Genomic DNA, 22,791 nt, shown 5'->3' on the forward strand with positions numbered 1-22,791 from the left:
CTACTCTTCCTTTAAGTTGGCTATTATTTTCATAAACTAGACCCCCTTGAGCACCTTGATGTTCAATTTTAAGGAGGAACGTAGATCATTGTTGAAAGGTATAGAAGGTAAATAGTTCCCTTTAATGTGTGAATTTCAACCGTGTTTGGTTAGATCAAGCAGAATGTACGACAATCGCCAAATTACCTTCAAGACGAAGCACAACACTGTCTGTCAAGGGGGTTCGCCTCAAGTCAAACTCAACTTAAAAGCCGTATTCGTTTACATCTCCTTTGTTCAAATCGTGCAGAGTGACATGTCTCTCCTGCCGTTTGCAGGAGAGACATGTTAAGGTGGCAGCTTATCTTTTTCTCGTAGTTTCGGTTCGAACCACTTCTGCGCCGCTATTGTTGATAGCCACTAGCTTCTTTTCGAGGAATCCTGGATGCTTCCAGACACCGAAAACCACTTCGACTACAGTATTGCTCCATGTCTCTGTAGGTCGCAGCTCAAACTTCCAGTTTACAGTTACATCACCTTCGCTTTTAACAATCACGAGTTTGTCAGGGCCAGACACTACCCGTGGAAGCCTCAAATGGCTGGAGACTGCATCCATAACATATATTGGGAGAAATAATATCGTGTTAGGTATGTATATCACATTGAGTGGGATTTGCAAAATGAAAGTGAACCTCATTAGAATGGTCACTTTGGGGCAAAACTTAAAACTATCTCAGTAGCAAAACTACTCACTATCCTAGAACCCTAAGAACTATAACTAGCTGAACTAAAATTAATGTGATAAAGTGGTTTACGGTAGCAGAGATTTCCGTTTTCCGACATAGAGTAAAACTGATTAAGTCATTATTAAATTCCTTTGAGATATACGTTCAGTCATTAAATCCTTGCATAGAAAATTCCGACACTGTACGTTCTACCACGACAGAGAGGACTTGTGATGAAATCTTTAGAAAACATACTTCAGATGAAAGTCGAACATTAATCTCCATAATGGCCATTTTGCTGAGCCTCAAAATGTTGAGCTTGCAATCGTTGGACATAAGCTATTGAAATTTCAAGACGCTTTTCTGAGAATTTGACCTTTAGCTATGAGCGCCCAACAATTACTAGAAAAGGTTGTTTACGTCGTCGAATAAGGCGTTCAACCGACCCCTGGAGGGGTTAATCGCCTAAATTAAACTCTGCTTCTGGCTTTTCTTAGTCAGCTACTTTGAAGTCCGTTGTATTAACTTCGTCATTGCTATGCAGATTTCAGCCATCAAGGCTTGAGATGAATCTTTCGCAAGCTATTAATCCACAGTAGTGATACCTCATCTTAGCCAATACGCTTCACTGGATCAGGCACTTCATTCATTTTCGACTAATCATACCTCTTCCGCTTCACACCAAGATAAATCAAAGTGCTCTGTGAGCGAACTCGTGAATTGACACATGATTTTTTTGGATTATGTTTAATGTTATCTGGTTTAGGGAATTTTGCGGTTGATTGTCATATCTAGAGTACGAGCAGTAGTTCAGTGTTCGCAGCAAAGAAACAAAGTAACGTTGGGATAAGAAGGCATTACAATTGAAATGATCATGCTAGTACATTTGACAAGGGTGGATGATGTCATGTGTTTTAAACGTATATCATTTTTGTTTCTGGTTCAAAAGACAAGGTTGGAAGTAAATGTGGGTGAAAAGTGAAATTTACTGTCTATCATTGTAAATATTAGAAAACCAAGGCAATACTGTCTCAATGAAAACATTAACGATTCCCTCTCTATCAAATGAAACAAACGGGAACAAGTTTTGAGTGATATAAATACGCCAAGCCTGCCACCGTCATTTTGGATCTCCGCCTGGGTAGATTTTAGTCACGTGCTAGGCAACATATAATCAAGAACAAGATAGAATTTCATTTCAGGCCTATTTATTAATTTTGTGGTGTATAACTTTCGCATTTTAGTACGTAATATTTATTATGAATCTTCAAATTGTCTTGAAACTTAAAAGAAAATTGTTCTTTAAAAATTCACTGAAAATCGTTAGCTAAAATTGTTTGTTTAGGTGTTATTTGATTTTCGTGATAACTTGTAATTTCGTCAGTCGCCGGCATCTTCTGTTGCTTCACACAGAAAAAACACACGATACGAAACGCAATGATCGATTTTGTCCTCAATCTCATGCCATAACAGAAAAAGCTTTTGAACATCTGTAAACTACAAGCGCTTCGCAGTAAGTGATATTTTCAACGAATCTTCGGATTGTTTAATAATTATAACGTCTCCCAAGCCAGTTTGATTACCTTCACTATAATCACATTAAGAGCTCAAAGCAAACTTGTAAAGCTACTTTCAAAGCCGCTTTAGCCTGCTGCTAAAGCTGCAAGAATGTTTCCTGCTTCCTTCCCAAAAAAATAGACGCCAAAGGGTCACGACGAGGTAGGTTTCCAATGACCCAATCAACGAGGTTTTGAAGAACAGCCAATTATGATAACGAATACTATCAAAAAATCAAATATTTTTATTATGTAAGGATACATAAAAGGAACGTCGGAGGTTATCCCCATCGAGCACGCTCCCTATATAAAATAAATATAATACAATGTAAAATTTAAGAATAATTAAGAAATGGCTAAAAAAAAATGTACAAAATTTTACGATACTTTCTAAGTTTACTTCGAAAAATGCTGAAATCCTGTTCGTGCACTATCTCTTTGGGAAGAGAGTTCTACTGTATAATAATTCTAACAAAGAATGAGTGCAAAAAAAAAACAATTTACCCTAGCTATTGGCTGTCTTAATTTAAATGGATGGTTTGATCTTGTTTTACCATAACAATTAAATTCAAAATAATCATTACAGTTGAGGCCATTAAGACCATGAATAGTCATGTAGCACTCTAGCAAAGATAGATTAGACCTCCTTGATTGAAGACTGGACCGAGAGGGACAGCATATTCTATACTAGCGGAACCTAGGTAACCGCTCATAAAAGAAGAAAGAAAACAATGAAAAGCTACATAAAATAAAGAAACGAGAAACTCGAGTACCGCGAGATTCGTAGGTAAAATGAAGATTCATTTTTAACCGACGCTGTCCACGGCGTCGCCGTCGTCGTTTCTTAAACTCCGTAATTAGACAGCGCGAGCGCCTACATGTAATACTGATCACTCAGAAATAGGTAACAACCTACTCCTAGCCTAGAATAAAGATGCACCATCTAGATCAAAGAAACTATTCTCAGAGAAACAGTACATCTATTTAATTGACACCTGTTTAAAACACGTGCTGGCCACGTGCATGAAGGAAAAAAATGCAGTTAGGCTGTTAGACATCATATTGTTTGCGCGCTTTCTGCCTACTTTCGAGGGAGCCGTATTTCAGTTTCAACTGAGTTAAACGAGTTTGTTCTCATTTTTGGAAATCCACAAGAAAGAAGGAATCAAGCTAATTATACACGCTTAGAGTAAACGTTTTTTAAACTGTAAAGCTTCTACTCACATCAAGCGATTCTACGAATTCAAAGTAAAATTATGCATTAATACTAAAGCAACCCTTATGAGGTCACTCGTCACAACACTTGAAACCTTTTTTTGTTAGTCCGGCATGCCAACGATCTTTCAGGAATCGAACCAATCCTATAGCTAAGAAGGTGCTGTAGTGAAATCAATTTTGAATCAAAAGATTCACTTTCTGTTCATAGCTTTGAAATTTTGATAACACAATTTCAAAGCCACCTGGCAAGTTAGCGAAAGTTTATTTTTTTCTTTACGAGATCATTTATCCTGAAAAAGTAAAATTATACAGCATACCCAAGCAACCTCCTTTTGTTTGTCCTTCGCAATTAGATGGCCTTATGAGCAGCTAAAACATCTTTTTCATGGGTAAATTTGCTACAGTGTAGACTGGGGTTTGAATATCTGCTGATGCTAACAGCTATCATAGCGATTATTCTAAGCACTGCTCAAGCTTATTGAAGGTCGTGACCGCTAAATTTCTAAACATGCTGATCACGATAAAATAGGTAAAGCGGGTTGAGGCTACAGAAATAGTTTCCGCATAACATCTTAAGTTGTTTTCGTATATTCGCACTACTTTGACTTACTTTAAGATGAAATACGATTTTTTTCCAAGAAATCAAACTGCACTGATTCCTTCTTACGGATAAGCCTAAACTAGATTTTGCATCACGATAACCTGTCGCTGTAATTTTCACTTGGAGAACTGCATTGTTTACGTGCAAAATTTTGATATGGAAGGTCTTAGCAATGTAGAACTTTATTACATCAATAGAATTCTCCTTGGAATTATTGAGGTTTTGAGTTTTGAGTTTGGTCTCTGAGCGTTGAGATTGAACAAGGTAGGGGTTCCTTAACTCAGCCAAGCAAGATGTTGTCATGTAAAGTTCGACCCTCTACCTCCCTTCCTCCGCCTCTTTCATCTCATTTGATTTAGTGAGCACTTGATGCCTTTTAGGCGTGCCCTTCTTAATAATTGAAACATTTATCCCGACTCAAACTTAGCAGGTCTCTATTTATAGCAGCGCTATTGCAAACAAAGCTCGACTATTGACTAAAAAATCCACCAAAACTCTATAAGAAAATTATACTTCAAATTCTCCTAAAAAAGGTAAGAACAATTTTAATAAACCCAAAATTTGTTGGTTGAAGTGAAGATAGAATTATATGCGTCGTGTTTAGGACTCTTCTTATAATGGTGAAAGTAAAGGCCTAAGGTGAGTGTTATCACAACACAGACGATGATTCCACATGCCACCGCCCATTTAAAGGAGGATTCTTCTGATGGTTTTCTTGGCACTGAAACACTGGGCTCTAGAACAAAAATAAAAATAACATCAACTCTGTCGATTAAACTGTAGTAGTTGGCTAAGCAGATAAGGTAAAAGGGTAGATGGCTAAATGAGTACGAAGGTCCGTTTGGAGGTTAATCAATAGGAATGAAAGTATTCTTACATGTTGGATGGTACTGAAATGTTTGAACTTGTAATACGCGAAATCACTTGCAGTCTATTCTCAGGCTACCGGTCCTGAAAAGGGGTCGGTAGGTTTGAAGAGAGGGTAATATATTATTAAGAAGATAAAAAGCTATTAAAGAAACGAAGTTTCATCTGCAACTCTTGTGTAATTTACCAACAGGTTCGCTGATGAAAAAGTACTGTAACTTAGGATGGGTAAACCAACACAATACGAACATTAGCTTTCGACGTATCTGGAGACCCTGTATTTGTAGCTCTCGCAGCTGTGGTGACATTTCTCTGTTGTGGAGTAGTGGTTTCTGCTGGACCTGTGTCTAATAATTTATGCGAAATCAACTTGCATACCTGGTAGTTCTAAACTTCGGAAATACAAACGGTTGAGTAAAGAAGAAGAAAATACGAACATTACCTTTCGACACATCTGGAGACCCTGTTTTTGTAGCTCTCGCAGCTGTGGTGACATTTCTTTGCTGTGGAGTAGTGGATTCTGGTGGACCTGTGTCTAATAATTTATGCGAAATCAACTTGCATACCTAGTAGTTCTAAACTTCGGAAATACAAACGGTTGAGTAAAGAAATTTAAAGGTGTTGACAGACAGATAGACTCCAGATCTCTGCATCCTATACACGTTTTCTTTTTGGGCTGCGCTTTTCCTTGTGGTCTTCAATTTTTTCTTCCTTTTTCCGAAGAGTACGAAAAAGAATATTCTCCCGCCCCTATTACGCGGCGGTGTCCTCAATTCTCGGCAGATCAGAGATGGAACAGAATTGTTTGGATCTATCTTCCAGTAACTAGATGAAGTGTTTGACCATTCACGAAGGCAACAGAGCTTGTGTAACAAGACAATTTTTAGTTGTACGTATGCAAAAGAAATAACAATAAACTGCAATTACCGTGAAAGGAATTATACTCACAATTCGTTGTGATCTTGCAATTACTGTTAACGATTTCTCTGGATAATTCAATGCGGCCTCTCTTTTGGGAGATTTCAGGGACCCTTCCAATCAAGGAACTACAACTATGATCCCGACTGAACGAAACAATGCCCCTTAACCTTATCAATTGTTGCCATTATTGAAGATACATTCATACATTCATTCCCGTTAAACGCGGACCCCGTCGTATAACCCACAAATGAACCATAATCACGGTAACATGAAATACAATTTTGAGTTAGAACAAATATTCTCTGTGCTGTCTTGAACGATGCTACTTACGTCTGGACTCAACTTGAAGCTGGACCGAGTCGGTCAACGGGGTATACCGAAGTCCGTATTCTACCACTAGTCCATACTTCTTGCCATCTTCAGGTTTTACATTGTAAAGTTCAAACACTGCGATGGAGGATGTCAAATTCCCTGCCCAACCCACGGAGGACTTGTATGAGGATCTTGTTGAGGCAAAACCACTCGAGTTGACAACTATCAACTTTGTTTTCAGGAACCCAGGACTCTCCGAAATACCAAACACCACCTCGAAGAGATCATTCTTTAGATCTCCTGAATCGTAGTGCCACCTTAATGACACAATGTCACCAATGAAGGCTTTTATGGACTTGTCTGGAGCAGAGATCATACTTGGATAAACTTTGGCATGAACGGATACTGGAAAAGACATGATAAGGCAAAAGTCATTATTGAACGTGGATGGGAGAGGGAAGGGGGATCGGCGGAGTTTGGTTGTGTCACGATAAAATTTACCTCTATTATTTTAATTATCCCCCCTCATTGGCAGTCAATTTCCTATAGTCCCCCCTTTAAACTCTGTTGGCCCCGACTGACCCCCCCCCTCCGTTCCCAGTAAAAACTTCCCGCGTGCTTCATATCTCGATTAACGCACGCTGACGTATGAACTAATTGTTTAATGATGCATTATTTATATTCGTGAGCCATACTTTCGATTTCCTTTCTGTGTTTTGTATTTGGCTTTTATATTTTTTAATCTATGTTCCTATCATTTATATATATAAATGTTAAGCCTATTTTTTTTGTTCTCTTTTGTTTATATGCGTTTTTATTTTTATATTGATTTTTTTTTTCGCTTCCGAGTAGTTTCAGTCACATTCTAATTAGCATGTAGCACCTGATCACATTACCGTGATTCACTTTCCTACCAGATTCAAAAACAAAGTGGCCGGTGAATCTTCAAGAGAAAGCAACAAAATTGGCCTTTACAACTTTGTAGAGTCCTTTGGTACACTCTTAATCGGTATTCAGAATTTAAACGCAAAAGATGTGCCCCTTGATTATTTCGAAGAAGCTAACTTGCGTCTGTAATAAACAAATTACACTTTACAGTTCCTGTAACACAGTGTGTGGTAAATTGTTGACTCCGTCTTTACGATTTTACGACAATTATGGAAGCTTTTTTGACAAAAGTACGCTTTGTTTTTCGCGTGATGGCAAGTTACGAGCAGAGAGCTCGAGGCTTCAATGCTGTCTAGTTTTCCCAGGACCTCCGCCCTTTCTGAGCACGCCAACAAGACCGGCCACCACCCGCTTTGGAAGTTAAGTTTGAGACTCACACTGGTACACCAGAAGAGTCAAGGAAGTTATCCAGTAAAGACTTCACCTTGATAACACCAACAGGGATGACAAAATCGAAATTCTTGGAGCGTGGATACCAACGATCAATAAACTCAACGGGAGACCGGTACGAAACCAGACCGCCGAGGGAACAACTCGTAGTCAGACCTCTCGGAAAACCAGCACTCACCCCAACAATGGCAATCGAAATCCACCAATCGCATTAGATCGCCGTGATACAAATGGTAACGCCTGATGAAGACTAGCAGTCGGAACGTCGCGATCGACATCTCAAGTGACTACACCATGAGGCAAACGATTGAACAGTTTATCATTACTTACCACCACGATGAACAATAACCTCTTTTAAAATGTATCGTGTTGGACGGTTGGGGCTAATTAGCTTGAGCAACTCAAGAAAGCGGGAGGCCCTAGGAATCTCTTCAGGAACTTTATTTTACTTTTTGAGACTGTCTTTCTTCTACTATCTTCGAGAACAAAAGAGAACCAAACCATAAACAAAACTCCCCGTTGAGGATTCAAAGCAAGGTGAAGGACAAACCCAAACACGACAAGCGATAACGATTATCGTACGAGTATAAGCCCTATTATAACGGTCAAGGACACTACTCTCAAATGGTAAAAATAATGTGTGGTTTTGCGGCACATGCGGTGGCCTCATGGTTAGTGCACTCGACTCCGGATCGGGCTACTCCTAGCCGCTTCATGCTAAGAAAACAGGAGTTAAGCACTGGCCCCATGGAACTTTACTTGCGGCACATGACAAACCAAGGCTCACAAGACTCGCACAAGGATTTCAAGATAATCTAACAGGCCTAAAAAATTCCCAAACACCTAGTAAGAACAGTTTTAGTACAGTTCATAACAATTGTCTTGAAATCTCGAAGGGCAGAGTCATCAGTTTGCCACACACTGTTTAGTTGCACCTGTAAAGTTAAAATAGAAAATTTGGCACAGAAATATAAATAATTAATTCCACATTAAAATAGTTTGAATATTGTCTGGAAAGGCGCGCCATGCCTTCAACTGTCCTGAGTGATCATCTTTCCTCCGCATATTATTCTATCAGTTTCATTTCTTAACGGTCGACTTCCGCTTCGCAATTCCTCTGAAGTGTGACATACATTGATGCGCCGAAGTTCGCATTTATTGTCACATTTCGTCAAGAAAAAGACATCATCAATCTTAAGTATCGTTCCAGCACTTAACGTAAGACTTTAGAACTGCCTATTGATAAAAAGTGGTTTCAAAAATACTTAAGATGAAACATTCTTCTTCTGTTCTTCAGGTTTCTGACCGAAGATCGTTTTGGATACCGAGGTAGGATTGTTAATTGGCCGACATTAAATCATGTTCAAAAGCTCATTAACTCCTTCTCGAAGAACTTTTTGGCTTATCTGTAACGCAGTGGATCACAAGATAACAAATATAAAGTACCGAAGGTTTCTTGATAGCTTTGATTCATCCAATTTAAAACAAATCAAATGGTTCAATTACGAACTTTCGGTCTCTTTAATAACGGTGCTGCGAAGCTATTAAATTAAAGTTAGTTTTTTCTTGCTGCAGTTCTTTCGACTGAGAAAAGAGTAGCTCGGCTACACGTAGGCTACCCTTAGGTTAGTGCGAATTAGACCCGTTAAGTTTCTTTCAGGTATTTCTCCGGACTCTTGTTTGTGGATAATGTGTGAACAAAGTAGTGTTGTATCTGGAAAATGATTAGAAATGTAATGATCGGAAGTTGCGGTTTTTCCCATTTTAGTCGAGGGGAGCTTTATTAACCTTTTTGTAGCCATTATCAGATGTCCCAGAATTTTTAACGAACAACTCATGCCACTTAGAGGCGTGACTTACTTATGCAAATTAGCTGGCTGCACATTAATATTGGACTATTCAAAGAACTAGCAGGTTATTTAGTGTTAACAACTGGGTTGAAAACGTAAATTAGCCACCGTAAAGGGTAAAAAAGCTGACGTTTCGAGCGTTAGCCCTTCGTCAGAGCGATTAGATATCTATCTAATCGCTTTGACGAAGGGCTAACGCTCGAAACGTCAGCTTTTTTACCCTTTACGGTGGCTAATTTACGTTTTCAACCCAGTTGTTAACACTAAATAACCTGCTATACTCTCCCACCGACGCAGCACCACAGTTTCTTTAGAAACTTACCCCTTTATTCAAAGAACTGTCCAATAACCTATGGTGTTTATGCTTAAATAAACACTGAAACTTCTGATCTGAACGCAACGATATTTAATCAACATACATATAAAATCCGACTACAGGAGACTCCTGTTTTGACCGCGGGGGCATTCCGAACGGTGTGATAGACAATTTTCGAAAACACTACATCTCTTCCCTTCTTGATTATAAACTTAGATACATTAATATCTAAAGATTGACTTATGCAACTTATCTCTAATAACTAAAAACGATAAACTGGAGCACGTTACATTTTCACAAAGTTCGAGTATCTAGTTCTATCCCACAAGTAAAACATAGTCTATCAGTTTTTAAGGAGGCCTTGTTTTCCTTTGAGATCGCCGCAGGTTTCCGAGATGATAAAAGGCCGAAGATCCTGGGGACGAGTTTTGGCGCGAAATTAGAAAAACAAGCCAAAGATGGCGAAACGCAACCGAATTATTACTTTTGCACCTATCATGGCTTTGGCAACCCTTTTAGCTGTATCACTGCAGTTAAACGGGTTGCTAATGATGTGGAAAATTCATCAGACAAAGCAAAACGATGCCATTCGGGCCGCCTTATTGCGTGATGAAACTGCGCTACAACGTCATCTACCATTTAACGCATGCGCTATTGCAAAGAATTCATCCAGGTAACCAGGATGAAGTGTTCATCTGGCAAAATTTTCCAGCCCACTTACCGAGATCCCGGTTGGAAAAACCGAGATCTCGGTAACCGAGCCAGGCCGCCCTCTCATATGAACACATCGAAAATTTTACAAAGGATTTAGAGATAAGGCGAGATCTCGAAAACCGGGCTCATATGAAGAGGCCCTCAGACGTGTGTGGAAACTGTCGAGAGTTTCTCCATCCTTCAGCTCGGCTTGCCGGAAGTTCTATACTTCGTACGTTATATTGACTTGCGGAGAGAAATGAGCGGTTAGTTTCTCGAAGGCCTTTTTGTAATCTTTGTCATCACCGACGTCTTGAAGCGTGACGAAGATCTCGTCATTTGCATCCTGTCGCGATCGAGTGAACACCTCTGGTGGCAGCGAACGAAGCGTAAACAAACGTGGAATGTAATGTGGATTCACTGTCTGTTGTCGTTCCTTCGAAAGTTAAAAAGTGTTTACGGGCCTGCGCGACTCCTGTTATTCTTCTGTGACAATAATAGTGATTGCGTTTGTCCTTGAGAACCGTAGAACGAGCAACAAATACGTACAAAAATACTTTTACACATTCAGAATGCATTAATTACATTTACCTGTGGTGAAAGGAAAAAGGAACGGCCTAACTTTTACAGAATGTTCAGGCAAAATCTCCCGATTTCTGCCGCTTTCACCGCCATATTGAAAGTTAAGCTACCACAATGCAAGGCAATTGGAGCACGCACACCACCTGGGTTCATCTGGTGAACCGCGATCGCATTACTAACACATTTCAAAGCGGAAAAGGTGCCTTGTTGTTACTTTCACTTTCGCTACTTCCACCTCACGGCAACTTACATATATTTTGACCAAGTTACCGCATTCTACTTTTACTACAGTTTCCTGACATTTGCCTTCAGTTTGTATCATCTTTTGTGTCTAAGAGGGGGCATTGTAAAATTAACTACAACGAGCTTCTTTGAAGATATTGGTCCACTCGCTTCACAGTCAACAACATCGGCTTGTGCGTTTTTTCACTTTCCTCGAAACAATATTCTAAAAGCAACGTGAAGGTGAGGAAGATAACATTTTCAAAAACTTCTTCAACATTAACGACAAACCCAAGTCAAACTTACCTGTGAGGCACAGAACAACCACATAAAGGATCGAAGGTGGAAATACTTTCATGGTCAAGATAAATAAATGCTGCTCTGCTTTTGATGTGTCTGTGTTCTTCAAGCTTAGTGGTACATATCTATAGAAACTGGCCAAAAAGGTTCGAAAACGTGCATACAACCAACAACCAGCTATTCTTTACGATTCAGAAATTTAGTGCGAAAAGATGAATGATTTCCCATACACATAGCGTGGCATTTGGTGAATTCAAAGCTTCCCTTCTTTCTAAGAAATCACGTGATATTGTTGGCATTCGTCCAATGGCGGATAGGATTGGAAGCGATCATCAGCGGTAGCAGTTTTTAAAACTAAGTAAACGACATATCAGTTAAACGATGCATTTGATTTGTATTCAGTTACAATTTTCATCTGTTTGAGGTCTATAGATTGGTATTTAACAGCCCCACAGAAGGCTACTGCTGAGTGTGGTGCTTGAGAAATGTATGTCGATTTTATGTGATTTTTTAATTATGATTTTCAAGAAATCTTTACTAAGTTCTGCGACTCGTTGCTCATGAACAAATATATTCTATTGTACTAATAAAATTGACATCAGTGAAAAAGTGTGGGTCATGTGCATCGGCAAGAGAAAATTTTGCATTTATTTTTACTTTCAGCGGTTACCATCAAGGTAGCCTAACAAGTGTTTCTGAAGGAAGCTGTATCTTTATAAATCATGTTGATGGGGAAAGAGTATTTTCAGGACTTGACCTCTAGAAGTTCTTTTTTACGGAGTGTCTGCTATCTGCACGACACAGTGCTAGTCAATGTAAGTAGTATGTTATGGCCAGTTATTAAATAGTCTTTGTAAGATGAGCAAAACGAAAAAAATAGACAACCACAAGGCCTTATCCTGAGTCATTTTTGAGTGAAACTTACCGATATCATGCGTAGTGGATTCCCAATATTTAAGAAAACATATTTCATAAAAAAGTAGACCCAGCGTCATTGAAACTCATAAGTCCCTTTTCACTTCCTTGTCAGAAAACATTGACTCTTGCTCGTGTCGAAGACACGGCTTGGATTCCCTCAGAAAAAAAGGGGAAAAGTTTATTCATTATCCTTGAGAAATAGCTTTCACGTTTGAAGGATGAACCTTGATCATTTCATTATTAGGAAACTGGTACAGTAAAGCAACATAGAAAACTTTGTTTATTCAATTCAGCTCGGAAAATGAAACCAGAACTACATCTCCTAACCCAGTTGACCTGCTCGTTACAGATTTTTGTGTGTTCAGTCATTTTCTCATTTCACTGCAACACTGTAAAAGGAAAATGGTGGTAGCTTGGAGGCTGTAACTTCCTTTTATGAGGAGGTTTTGCTGCCAGTGTCTTTCTTTCACTTCACCGAATTTTGAACTTGACCCAGTGCAAATGTCGAACAGCAAAACACTGCTTCAGTTGACTGATTCAAAGTCATGATTAACGATTTCCGTCACAATTCTAAGAAAAATATGAACCCATAAACCTTTGCGTCAACATGGCTAAGAGGGTGTACCAAGTAACCCGCTCGAATGGTTGACTGACCCTCTAAGAAAATGTAAACGAGAAAAACCGCCTAAAGTCGTTTTTCCTTTCCTCGAAACATGGTTGCTTTCCTTTCTGCCCACTTATATCTGCTCCATAGAGTCATAGATAACAAAAGATAAGAAAAGGAATTCTAAGCGTCATCTTCCTGCATTCGCGCGTGATTAATCCTTTCACTTTCCTTTACTGCAACATGTTATCTGGTAGATAGGTAACGTGAATATAGGCAAACTTATCAGGTATTAGGCCGGCAGATAATATTTCAAGCAACATGGCTTTAGCTGAACTTAGCTTACACGAGAAAATGCCAATCAGAGGGCAGAATGTCCACTGAATGAGATCTCCCGAGGTGAATTTAGCCTCTGACTTAGGCCTCCAACTACTTCAGGGAATCCTTAAAGGAGTGGAGATTCAAAGGACTACAATCCGAGAAAAAGGCTGAAAATTTATTAACAAATAGTGGTTTTTTATAATTCTTTGAGCAACTGAGGAGAGTAAGAGCATTCGCAAACTCTTGCGAAAGCTGGGTTCTCGAGATTTTGAAAGCGGAGTTTCGAGTTGTCGTTCTACATAGACTAGTGCCGCTGCTAACCTTGCAATAAGCTTGTCGTGAGATGTCAGATTACGAATTAAGTGCTCTTCCGCTACATTTATTTTAAATTGCGTGTTGTGGCTTAAACGTTTGAATCAAAACATTTCTGTTCGGACAAATGAATATCTAGTTTTGACAAACAGATATGAAGCATTTTGCTGTATGGAAATATTGTATGAACATCCGTTTATACCAGGTGAAAGTGACCTTTGGGTACAAAATTCAGCAAACGAAGAAAGTTATGTCGGCTGCTCCATGTTCGCGACAAATTTACTGGTTTTACAACAGAAAGGTGGCTTTCAAAATTGACATAATTTTCTTATCTTAGAACCAAACAGGGTATCCAACAGATACGAAATATAATTTAATTCACCTAAACTTAATCTCTTCATTTCTAGGAAATCGGGAGTCATTCAAGCATTGCTACTTAGAAATGTTGATAAAATTTCGCACTCATCCATTTCCATTTTGTTATGGATCGATGGCCGTTTTTAACTCGTGAATTGTGCGCATGCGCAAGAGCGAGTTGTAGATACGATGTGGGGAATAGCACTCGCTCGCTTGCTCGCTCGATTGGTCGATTCCTGTAAACTTTTTTTCGATTTTGGGCTTTTGAGTGCATTTGATAGTTTTTGGCGAGTAATAAACAAAGGAAATGGCGACCTTTGTTGCTAAGAATAGTTGTGGGGTGAAAAAGAAGCCAATGAAAATCTTAAAATAGTTTTTTTTTTCGTTTTAGTTTCAACAAGCGGCGCTAGCGACTGGCAGGCATGCAAGGATTCACACTGAAATAACAGAACAACCTTCGTTTTTCATAAAATTGTAATTTACAATCCTTGAACTTGAAAACAATCCGAAGATTCATTGAAAATATCACTTACTGCGAAGCGCTCGGAGCAACTTCAGAATACCCCGCAACTCATTTACATGTCATTGAATAAGAATAGCGTCTATTGTGTTATGCCTCGATCTTCAAAGCCTCCCGACACATGTAAGTGAGGCGGACCAAAGTTGCGGGGTATTCTGAAGTTTAGCCAAGTTATACATCACAAAATTGATAAATAGGCCTGAAATTAAATTCTATCTTGTTATTGATTATACGTTGCCTAGCACGTGACTAAAAGCTACCCAGGCGGAGATCCTGTTCCCGTTCATCTGAACGTATAATGCATCTTTTTGTCGGGCAATAGATAAAGCACGTTTTCAAATGATATCGTGTTATAATAACAATAGATGCACGGTTGTATCAGCAGCATTTATACGACACTCAAAATTTTTTGAGAATCCGAACCTCATTATATTCGTTTGTGGTGATCCATTCGCCCCAAGTACATCAATTGTTTACGATGGCACTTTCTTGGAACTCATGCATACGAAATTAAAAGTATTGACTGTGTTCTGAAGCTAGAATTCGTTTTGGTTCATGAAGAACCACGGTGTACTATGATAGAAACTTTCGGCCGAAAATATAAAACAATAATAGAAGGGGTGTTTGTTTCTGCATGAAGCGACAATTGCTTACGGATCTTCGCTAATTTCCATTTAATTTACACATCTGGTTTGCGAGAAAGGTGCTGTGTTGCTACTTTCGCTCTCACTAGTTCCGCCTCACAACAACTTACACATATAAATTGACTAAATTAGCACTTTCAGTCAACCGCAGTTTTCCGTCATTTACGTGCAATTCATATCTTTTGTGTCTAAGAGGGGGCATTGTAAAATGCAGCCTAACCAGATTTTTTAGGAATATTGAGTCTTCCGCTCCGCAATCAACTTAAGTATATCGAAAACTGTGGGTTTTTTTGTTTTTCAGTTTCCTTATAAAAATGTTCGCCAAAATGCTCGGTTATTCCAAAGTATAACTCAAAGCAGATAATATTTTCAAAGACATTCGAATTCTCGACACAACAACGGCAAATACATGTTAAACTTACCTGTGTGGCAGTGAATCACTACGTATAGGATCGGAAGTATAAAAGCATTCATCGTCAAGATAAACAAATGCTGTTGCGCTTTGTATATCCTTGGGTATTCAAGCTTAGTCGTTCCCTCTTCAGGAACTGAGCAAAAAGATTCGAAAATGCATACAGCCAACAATAAGCTATCTCTATAACTTAGAAATATGGATGAGGAAATGACTTTTCAATGAATAATGTATAGCATGAGACTCAAAGCTTCTCACAATTCCGAGAAATCATGTGATATGCATGAGTAAGCAGATGGGCTTAAAATGGCTCAAGGAGTCGTTTCAGTTCTAAAGCCTGTCGTCGAGTCCAGAATCTGATGCATCAACCGCTTGTCAATCAATCAATTACTCATGAAGGCTGTTTCTTTAGGACCAATACTTGCATATAGTTGTGCTCTGATATTACAACAGTTGCTTAACATAAAAATGATCCTGATCAATATTTTTAATGATAATTAGTAAATAACGTGAGATCCCTTGAATAGCACATGGACATGACGAAATCAACACTATCGAGACATTATTCTAAGGCTCTGAGTGGATTTGCACCGAGCTAGGAGTAAGTGAGATACAAGAGTTCTGGTCATGAGAAAAGATCCTAAACAGCTGACCTTGACTGACCTTGTGGCATAAAACGTATGAGTATAGAATGGGACATACTCGGTGGCTGCATGGGCTGAAGCTATATTAGACAATTATAACCAGTAGAATTGATTAAAACTAAGCTAACGACTTATCTGTTTGATGATGCATTGTTGAAGTGTGGCCCTTGAGAAATCAATTTCGATTTGATGCCATTTTTTTATTTTGAATTTTCAAGAATTTTTTTACTGGGATTTAAGTGTGCTTATACCTGAGTTTTTCAGAAATAAACGGCTATAATATTATATTGCCCAATATTATTGATACCAGCAAAACACATGCGGGTCATGTGCATCGATCGGCAAGAAAAAATCCTTGAGGAAGTTTCTCTGTTAAAAGATGAACCGTGATCACTGCCTTGTTAGGAAACTAATATAGTTAAGTTATTTAAAAAACTTTCCCGATTCACTCAGGCCGAAAAGTGAAATCAGAACTACTTCTCCATACACAGTTGACCTGCTTGTTACAGATTTTTGTGCGTTAAGTCATGTTGCCATTTAACTGGAACACTGCAAAAAGAAAATGGTTTCAGCTGTAGGCTGTGAATTCCTTTCATTGAGTGGCTTTGCTGCAAGACACTGTGTTACTTTCACTTTACCAAACTTTGAACTGAAGCCAATGCAAATATCAAACAGCAAAACAATGTAAAACACTCCTTCAGTTGACTGATTCAAAGGCATGACCAATGATTTCCGTCACAATTCTAAGAAAATACGAGAGCCCCCTGAGAACAAATATAAATCTTTTCGTAACCATGGCTTAGAAGGTATACCAACATAACCGGATCGAATGGTTGACTGTCTTTCGAGTCGTTTTATTTTTTTCTCGAAACATGGTTGCTGTCCTTTCTACCGACTCATTTCTGCTCCATTGGCGATCATGTTTGCCAAGAGATAAGTTTCAAGACTGAACATGTCTGAACATCCGTTTACCAACTAAGTGAAAGTGAAATTCGAGTACAAAATTCAATAAACGAAGAAAGTTATGTCGACTAGTCCATGTTCGCTGCAAATTTCCTGGCTTAACGACAGAAAGTTGGCCTTCCAACTTGATACAATTTTCTTATCTTATAGCAAAGCAAGGCATCTAAAAGATGCGAAATATAGCTTCAGTTCACCTTGAACTGAACCTCTTCATTTCTAAGAAATCGGGAGTCAGTCAAGCGTTACTTCATAGAAATATTGATAAAATTTCGCACTTATCCCTTTCCATTTTCCTATGGATCGAGGGCTGTTTTTAACACGTATTATTCCTCTAAAAGAACTTGGGCAAATAATAGTATTTGCAAATATTTTATGCTTCTACGCACTACACAAGTAGTTCATTTGGACGCATAAGGCGTCTATTTAAAGACAGATTGGCAAAAGACGCATTTATGCTTTTAACGGAACCTTGCTCCGTAATGCGTCTTGCAGATGTTATTCAAAGGTGGTTCATCTGAACGTATAATGCATCTTTTTTTCGGGCAACAGATAAAGCACGTTTTCAAATGATATCGTGTTATAATAAGAAAAGAGGTACGGTTATATCAGAAGCATTTATACGATACTCAAAATTTTCTAAGAATCCGAACCTCATTATATTCGTTTGCGATGATCCATTCGCTCCAGGTATATCAATTGTTAACGATAGCACTTTCTTGGAACTAATGCAAACGAAATCGAAAGCATTGACCGTGTATTGAATCTAGAGTTTGTTTTGGTGCTTATAGAGTAATTCGAAAACATTTCTATCGCCCTTTTATGGTGTACTACGATAGAAACTTTCGGCCGAAAATATACAACAATAATAGAAGGGGTGTTTGTTTCTGCATAAAGCGACATTCGCTTTCGGATTTCTTCGCTAAAGCCATTTAATTTTCATATCTAGTTTTCTTGTAAACCGGCGTCGTATTCAAAGCGAAAAAGGTACCTTCACCTTCACTAGTTCGTTTGTGTCTAAGAGAGGACATTTTAAATTGCAGTTTAACTAGGTTTTTTGATGAATATTGAATCTCTCGCTCCGCAATCAACTGTGGGTTTTTTTGTTTTTCATTTTCCTCATAATAATGTTCACCACCAAAATGCTCGGTTATTCCAAAGTATAACATAAGGTGGAGTATATTTTCAATAACGTTCGGATTCTCAACACAACAAACACAAATCATGTTAAACTTACCTCTGAGGCACTGAATCACTAAGTAAGAGGTCGACAGTATAATTGCTTTCATCGTTAAGATAAACAAATGCTGCTTTGCTTTGTATATCCTTGGGTATTCAAGCTTAGTCGTTCCTTCATCAGAAACTAAGCAAAACTATTCGAAACTGCACACAGCCAACAGCAAGCTTATCTTTACGATTCAGAAATTTGGGTGAAGAGATCACTGTTAAATCACAGACAGACGACCGTGTGGGTTTGAGGCCGCGTGACGTCAGTTATTTGATATGCTCTCTAACATTTGTTTGTCATCTGCAACGGTCGATCTCGGCAAGATGCACGTGATCCCGAGAAATGTTTCATGAATTCCGCAAATCGTAACATTTCATCCCCAAAATCCGCTTAATGACAGTCAGTTAAATAAAGTTCACTCACCTTCGTTTTTCTGTGTTGTCTCGAGTGATTCTGCGGAGTTTTGGGACGGTTAATTCCCCACTTTGCACTGATGCCCTTCCAAAGGGGCAACCCTAAAAGCTGGAACGGTGGAATGGCGGAATGGCGGAGTGGCGGAGTGGCGGAGTGGCGGAGTGGCGGAGTGGCGGAGTGGCGGAAAATGACCCCAAATCCTAAGACACGGAACGGCGGAAAATGACCCCAGATCCTAAAACACGGAACGGCGGAAAATGACCCAAATCCTAAAACACGGAACGGATGTCAGGGCATGTTTTGCACAAATTTTGTACAAAAACACTCGAGCGCGTGGCTCATTCATCCCCACGACGATAACGCGCGGGACTAAAATTAAGTGTTATTAATTTTTTCCTTTCACCGAGTGGTATGAATAATAATGAAACCTTATGCATGAAAGATAGCTGCGTTTTCTTGTTGTAAACCTGTTTAGTTACCTTTTGTTATGCTAAATTTGCCATGAGTTTTAGGGGGTGGGAGAGGGGTTGCTGACTTACTTGTGGAATTTTTGTTTAATGTAGGGTTGTCAATAAAGGTTGTAGTTCGAAATTGACCAAAATGTAAGAGGAGCTGCCTTGAAATCACAAGGCTGTGTTGTGCAGTTTACTTTTGTCTTTAGTAAATGGCTGTTAAACAGGACAAATCCTAGAAAGATGACTTCAAATATACTTTTAAAAGACCTATTCTGGTACCAAATGAATAAGCAGCATTTTCTTATTAATAGTTTTGGAAGTGTATCATTGGAAAATTCGTCTGAAAAAAAAGGGAAAAAACACTTTTCATAATGATTTTCTGCTTTCTTTTGTTGCTCTTTTAACTTAAAAACAATGTACATTCCCTTGCAAAAACAATCCTATTTTATTTATATTTTATGTCTATTTTAATGCTATCACATCTATTTTTATTCTATTTTATTCTCTCAGACTTATATTTTATTCCTATTTTACCTGATGGGGAAAATAGAGCCACTATTTTAATTGTGTTTTACTTCTATTTTAAACCTATTTTTAAGCAAGATTGAACAACGTGGTGTATTTTATTTTTTATTTTCTCTAAACAAGTGTAAAAATAACCAGCAAAACAAACTATTTTGATCCTTTTTTAATTTCCTACATCAGTAAAATAGTGATAAAATAGTCTGTTTCATATATATTTTCTGCTGATAGGACATGCTATGGCCATTTCCTTTGGAAAATATGAAAAAAAATAGGCCATCACAATCCTATTTTATCAAAGAAAATGTTGTGTAATTACAAAATAGGTTTAAAATAGACTATTTTATTTCTATTTTTTGAGGTGGATTCCATTCCGTTGCAAAATATGTATTAAATAGCCTATTTCAATCCTATTTTCTCCAAAGTATCCCAGACCCACAATATTTAAAACAGCAACTAGACGTGTAGTGTACTAACCAGTCATATTTTTTTCCTATTTTTTTCGTGAATTCAAGCTTAACTAACAATGTATTGTTGTTCTTTATTACAAAATATAATTTTAAGGCAGCTGTTTGGTACTAGCACCAATCATATCTTCACTACATACACTGGAATTCAAAAGTCACAGTTACTGTGTTAACGAGATAAAGACGGGTTCAAAATTGAAAACGTCAGACCGATGTTTTTCATCTGCGCTGTTGTAGCTTTCAAGTTTCCGTTTAAGTTTCTTTCTTTGTCAAAGAATTGAACGCGAAGGCTTGCCTTTAGCATCGAATCTCCACATTTTATTGCCCGAATCGTCGCTTGGGTCATGTTTAACTGAAACTGATCAACAAATCGATCAGCACAGCAACCAAGCTTGCTCAGAGTCGGTTTTGAGTCTTTGTTTCCTCGACAACTTCCGGCCACAAATCGTGCATTTGTAATACGATCGATTCTTGTCGATTATTTCGACATAGAGTGAGTCCACATCGTTATTTATATCATCGTCAGAACATGGATCCAAGGGACGAGCGGGCAGAGAAATCAGTATGAAGTTGTGCGCTACTCCTAAAACTGCAATCGGGCAAGCCAGTGGATTCTCCTTGCTACCCAATGACAATTCCCACGAGATCCACGTGATCATTTCCGCAATCGGAAACAAAGAAGACTCCATTACGCGCTCATCTTTGAATGTACTTTTCAAAGGTTAATCGCTCGTGCGTCATCTTATTTCTTTTCTCGACTGTTTTGCTCAATGTAACATTTCTAAAGATGGGTTTTATTGTGGTTCAATGGGAAAACGAGAACAGCGTGAAGCGTAAGTGAAAAGAAAGTCGTTGGCGCCGTGAAGTTATAAGATGGGACAACAGTTGAGATATCGACTGGTACGAACAAGAGTCGAGGGGCCATTTATAAAGCTACGATTTTGAAAGTTTGTGGTGAGTAAAAATTGCGATATTCGTTACGTGATCAAAATCCTACCAAAGAATAGATATAACGGCTTGAATTAAGCTTACCTAACGCTCGGCGCAACTGAAACTCGAATAGTTCTGAGAATCGAAACGGTCACTTGCATGCCGCCGTTACTTAAGTTTACACTTTACAATGAAATAAATCTATCAGTAAGTTTTCGAGATTACCTTTAATTAGTCACGTTTTGGAACATTCTAAATTCATAATACAAACTGTGATTAACCAAACCTGATTACATAAAGAAGCCCTCCTTGATAAAAACAAAATAATGTGTTCAGCCCTTTTTTAGTAAAATCTATCCTAACTCCAATATAAAAATAATTCGATATAGCAGAGATTTCCCAATCCCAGTGCACTTTGTTAAATTAGGATTCCAGTGAATGCCCTTTTCCTTATAGCCGTCTAAGACCTTGTCTGAGCTCATTTATTTTTTTATGCCATGGAATACAGATACAAAATGGAAAGGCTTCTTGTGGACAACCTCCTTCGAGGCCAACAGAAAAAGCTGCGATCCTAGGAAAAAAAGACAAACAGCAGCTAAGTCTGCAGTTTAGGATAACTTCATTCTAATTTATTGTTACAGTTTACAATAAGATTTTAATTAAAAAAATCATTTTTATTTAACTGTAATTAACCCCTTCACTCTCAAGAGTGTTAAGTCAAAATTGAGAAGAAATCTTTGAATTTCAATGAGCAGAATCCATAAAAACCAACAGTAAAACATGAAAGTGCTGCTTGACAGCGTACATTTGAGTGTTCACACACAAGAGCTTTTTCCAAAGAAGTTACAACCACATAAAATCAAGTCAATGCTTGACTCTGGGAGCAAAAAGGTTAAATACATTTGTATCATCACCCAAAATTAAATGATTCATTTAAAGACTATTTTTTGACTGATAGTATTTATTGCAGCAAATATAATTCAAGGTATTGTATTTTATGGAAAAGTATCAAGAGATTTTATTCCCAATTTGTGTCAAACCAAATTAAATGATTGATTAGGAATATCTTTTATGAGTAGTTGTAATTGAGGATAATTCTTAGGAAGTTTTCAAGAAAAGAAAAAGAAATCAAATTCTATCCTAATATTACTACTTGTTGATGTTGATATACAATCAAAAATATTTTACATGTAAACCTGAGTTAAGCATGTAAGTAAATTTCATTGAATACTTGAATTTTTAGTTAGGATTTTTAAATTTTCAGTATTTATTTCATGTTAGTTGCCTCAATTTTTGCTTTAAACTCCCAGTAATTCTTAAAATTCCTAGAAATTCCTAAAAATTCCAAGGAATTTCTAGCAAGTTTTTAAATTTACAACCTTATAGGGAAAGTCATTGGTGCTCTGAGTTGGAATTCCTGGGAATTCCTAGAAATTCAAAGTCCTGTTGGCTATTAACTTGGAATTTCTGAGAATCTCTAGGTTTCTAGAACCAGTGTTATTACAGTTGGGAATTCTTAGGAATTCCCATTTCAAATTAACCATGAAAATTCACACCTCTTATTCTTAGGAATTACATTTTTCCTAGTAATTGCATATACATG

The 22,791-nt window shown here is 38.1% G+C and overlaps 1 protein-coding gene across 3 annotated transcripts in view; it reads right to left on the reverse strand.

The window, feature by feature from the left end:
• Positions 1-18,649, reverse strand: part of LOC131775947 (uncharacterized) — a 20,071-nt gene extending 1,422 nt beyond the window's left edge. The window contains exons 1-4 of one of the 3 annotated variants that reach the window (XM_066160926.1): positions 18,410-18,649; positions 6,198-6,584; positions 5,389-5,481; positions 187-4,815 (exon numbers count right to left, since the gene is read on the reverse strand). In XM_066160926.1, the coding sequence (XP_066017023.1) occupies positions 4,625-4,815; positions 5,389-5,481; positions 6,198-6,584; positions 18,410-18,461 (723 nt within the window). In that variant the 5' untranslated portion in view covers positions 18,462-18,649 and the 3' untranslated portion in view covers positions 187-4,624. Of the gene's footprint in view, positions 1-186; positions 4,816-5,388; positions 5,482-6,197; positions 6,585-11,486; positions 11,957-15,578; positions 15,817-18,409 lie in introns of those variants that run through there. The other 2 variants (XM_066160928.1, XM_066160927.1) reach the window with 2 other exon arrangements.
• Between the last annotated feature and the right edge of the window lie 4,142 nt (positions 18,650-22,791).

The sequence above is a fragment of the Pocillopora verrucosa genome, chromosome 14 (assembly GCF_036669915.1).
Source record: "Pocillopora verrucosa isolate sample1 chromosome 14, ASM3666991v2, whole genome shotgun sequence".
In the NCBI taxonomy this organism is placed as follows: Eukaryota; Metazoa; Cnidaria; class Anthozoa; order Scleractinia; family Pocilloporidae; genus Pocillopora; species Pocillopora verrucosa.